Here is a 2369-nt window from a genome sequence, read left to right as displayed (position 1 = left end):
AGTTGGATTCATTAACCACTGCGCCACGATTGGAACTCCTCATATATGCCTTTTTAAAACATATTATTTTAGTTATGTTTTTATTTCTTCTTATATACATTCTGTGAGTCACTGATTGTTGTACTATTTAAACTTCTCACTCACATAATACAATTGACATAGTGAGATTTCCCATGGTGACCATTGTGTATTACTAATTAAAGCCCTGCCAGATGAATAGGACAGTAGCTGGATCCTTAAACAGCCAGAGATTATTGAACCAGGTGCTTCTTCTGTGTGATTAAATGCTATATAATATTCCAAACTTGATTGTAACTCAGGAAAAAAAAAAAAAGAATTTTCTATACCTTGGTAGAAATGAGCCAGGAAAGGAGTTCCCGTTGTGGTTCAGTGGTTAACGAATCTGACTAGGAACCATGAGGTTGAGGGTCCGATCCCTGGCCTTGCTCAGTGGGTTAAGGATCCGGTGTTGCTGTGGCTGTGGAGTAGGCTGGTGGCTACAGCTCCATTTTGACCCCTAGCCTGGGAACCCCCATATGCTGTGGGAGTGGCCTCAGAAAAGGGAAAAAGGCAAAAAAAAAAAAAAAAGAAAAAAAAGGAAAAAAAAAAAGGAAATGAGCCAGGAAGGAAAATTAATTTTGGGTCTTTAGAATTAAAGTAATTCACCATTTTACCATACATGGCGTTGTGGGGTGAGATACAAATCTGTTGCTCTTAAAAGAGTAATTTTTGTAATAACTCTGTGTCAATGTTTTCATTAACTAAAAGGCAGTCTATTCGTGTGATTTTCCTCATAACGAGTTCTGTTTGAGCTTTAATTTCTTGATTGACTCTGTTATGTTTTTCCAGTAGATTGTGATTTGTCTCTTAATGAGGAAGGGACAGACGTGACTCAGCAAAAGAGGTAGGCTTTTCTTCTTTTAACAACCTTTTGTAGAGCTGCCTTCATGGCTTTGTTTCTCAGGCTATAGATCATCGGATTAAGTGTGGGAGGCAGAACAGTATAAAAAAGAGTAAGCAAAAAGTCTAATGCAGTTGGAGAGTCAGAATGTGGCTTCAGAAACTCAAAGACACCAGTAGAGAGAAACAGTGTGACCACAGCTAGATGGGGGAGGCAAGTGGCAAAGGCCTTGGCTCTCCCCTCGGCAGATGGGATCCTCAGCACAGTAGAGAATATGCGTGTGTAGGAGAAGCCAATGGAGAGGAAGCAAAGAAATGCCACCAAGGACACGAAGCCCGTGACCCCAAGCTCACTGACATACTCATCAGAACAGGCGAGTTTTAGGAGCTGGGGAACCTCACAGAAGAACTGGTGGATGACGTTGGCACCACAGAAGTGGATGGAGAAAGTAGCAGATGTATGCATAACTCCAGAGACGACCCCACTGATCCAGACGGCTAGGATTCCGTGAATACAGGTGTTGACATTCATGATGATTTCATAGCGCAGGGGAAGGCAGATGGCCACATAGCGATCATAGGACATCACTGTGAGCATGGCCAGCTCAGCAGAACCACAGAGAGTGAAAGCCAGACATTGCAGTATGCATTCCCAGAGGGAAATACTGCTAGTATGTAAGAAAGAGTTACAAATGGACCTCGGTACCGTCACAGAAATAAAGCATATGTCCAAGAAGGAAAGATGTTTGAGGAAGAAATACATAGGGGAGTAGAGACTGTCATCCATGGAAGTTGCAGTGATAATGAGTGTGTTGCCAGTTAAAGCCACTAAGTATAAGACTAAGAACAGAGAGGCCCATAAGACTTCTAGCTCAGGCTTGGCAGAAAATCCCATGAGAAGAAACCCACTCACTGTAGTGAAATTGGCCATGTTCCTTCTCAGTTTCCAAGAAGGATGCTGACTGCAAGACAAAATTGAAACCAATAGAAATAAAGTTTTTTTTAAATTATCAATATAATCCACTTACTCAGGGATGTTAAGGCAGGAAGGCAGGATCACTAGTACATCACTGTAAATGCTATGTATCTTTGTATACTAATAATTATATTGAACAATTTTAAGTACTCTGACTTAAGCATAAGAATTAAGTGAGGTAGATTATGAATTTTAATGTCATCCATTTCAGGCAAAGGGAAGAAAATATTTTATTATTGGGAAATAATAGTGCATCATAATTTTTTGTACACTAAAATTTTCACTCAGTTCAAATACAAACTCATAAGTAAGTATTTGATGTGACTATTCTTTCTCATTAGTTATTATATCTATTTGTACCACCATCAACTGATTGTTAAATTGCAATTTTTTAGTTTCATTTCATATAGGGGAGAACAAATTCTCAATGCTTTTTTAAAGAATTCCTTGAGGAGTTCCCGTCGTGGTGCAGTGGTTAACGAATCTGACTAGG

The 2369-nt window shown here is 39.6% G+C and overlaps 1 protein-coding gene across 1 annotated transcript; it reads right to left on the bottom strand.

Annotated features, from left to right (window-relative positions):
* Positions 1-892: 892 nt before the first annotated feature.
* Positions 893-1831, bottom strand: LOC125136578 (olfactory receptor 14J1-like). Its single transcript, XM_047797435.1, has one exon. The coding sequence runs from the start codon at positions 1829-1831 to the stop codon at positions 893-895; it is 939 nt and encodes a 312-aa protein (XP_047653391.1).
* Between the last annotated feature and the right edge of the window lie 538 nt (positions 1832-2369).

The sequence above is a fragment of the Phacochoerus africanus genome, chromosome 9, assembly GCF_016906955.1.
Source record: "Phacochoerus africanus isolate WHEZ1 chromosome 9, ROS_Pafr_v1, whole genome shotgun sequence".
Classification (NCBI taxonomy): Eukaryota; Metazoa; Chordata; class Mammalia; order Artiodactyla; family Suidae; genus Phacochoerus; species Phacochoerus africanus.
The sequence above is the reverse complement of the archived record's forward strand: the minus strand, read 5'-3'. Positions and strand labels throughout refer to the sequence as shown.

Bases quoted from the DNA above. Each gene is read 5' to 3' on its own strand.
- LOC125136578 (XM_047797435.1), bottom strand. From the start codon at position 1,831: ATGGCCAATTTCACTACAGTGAGTGGGTTTCTTCTCATGGGATTTTCT.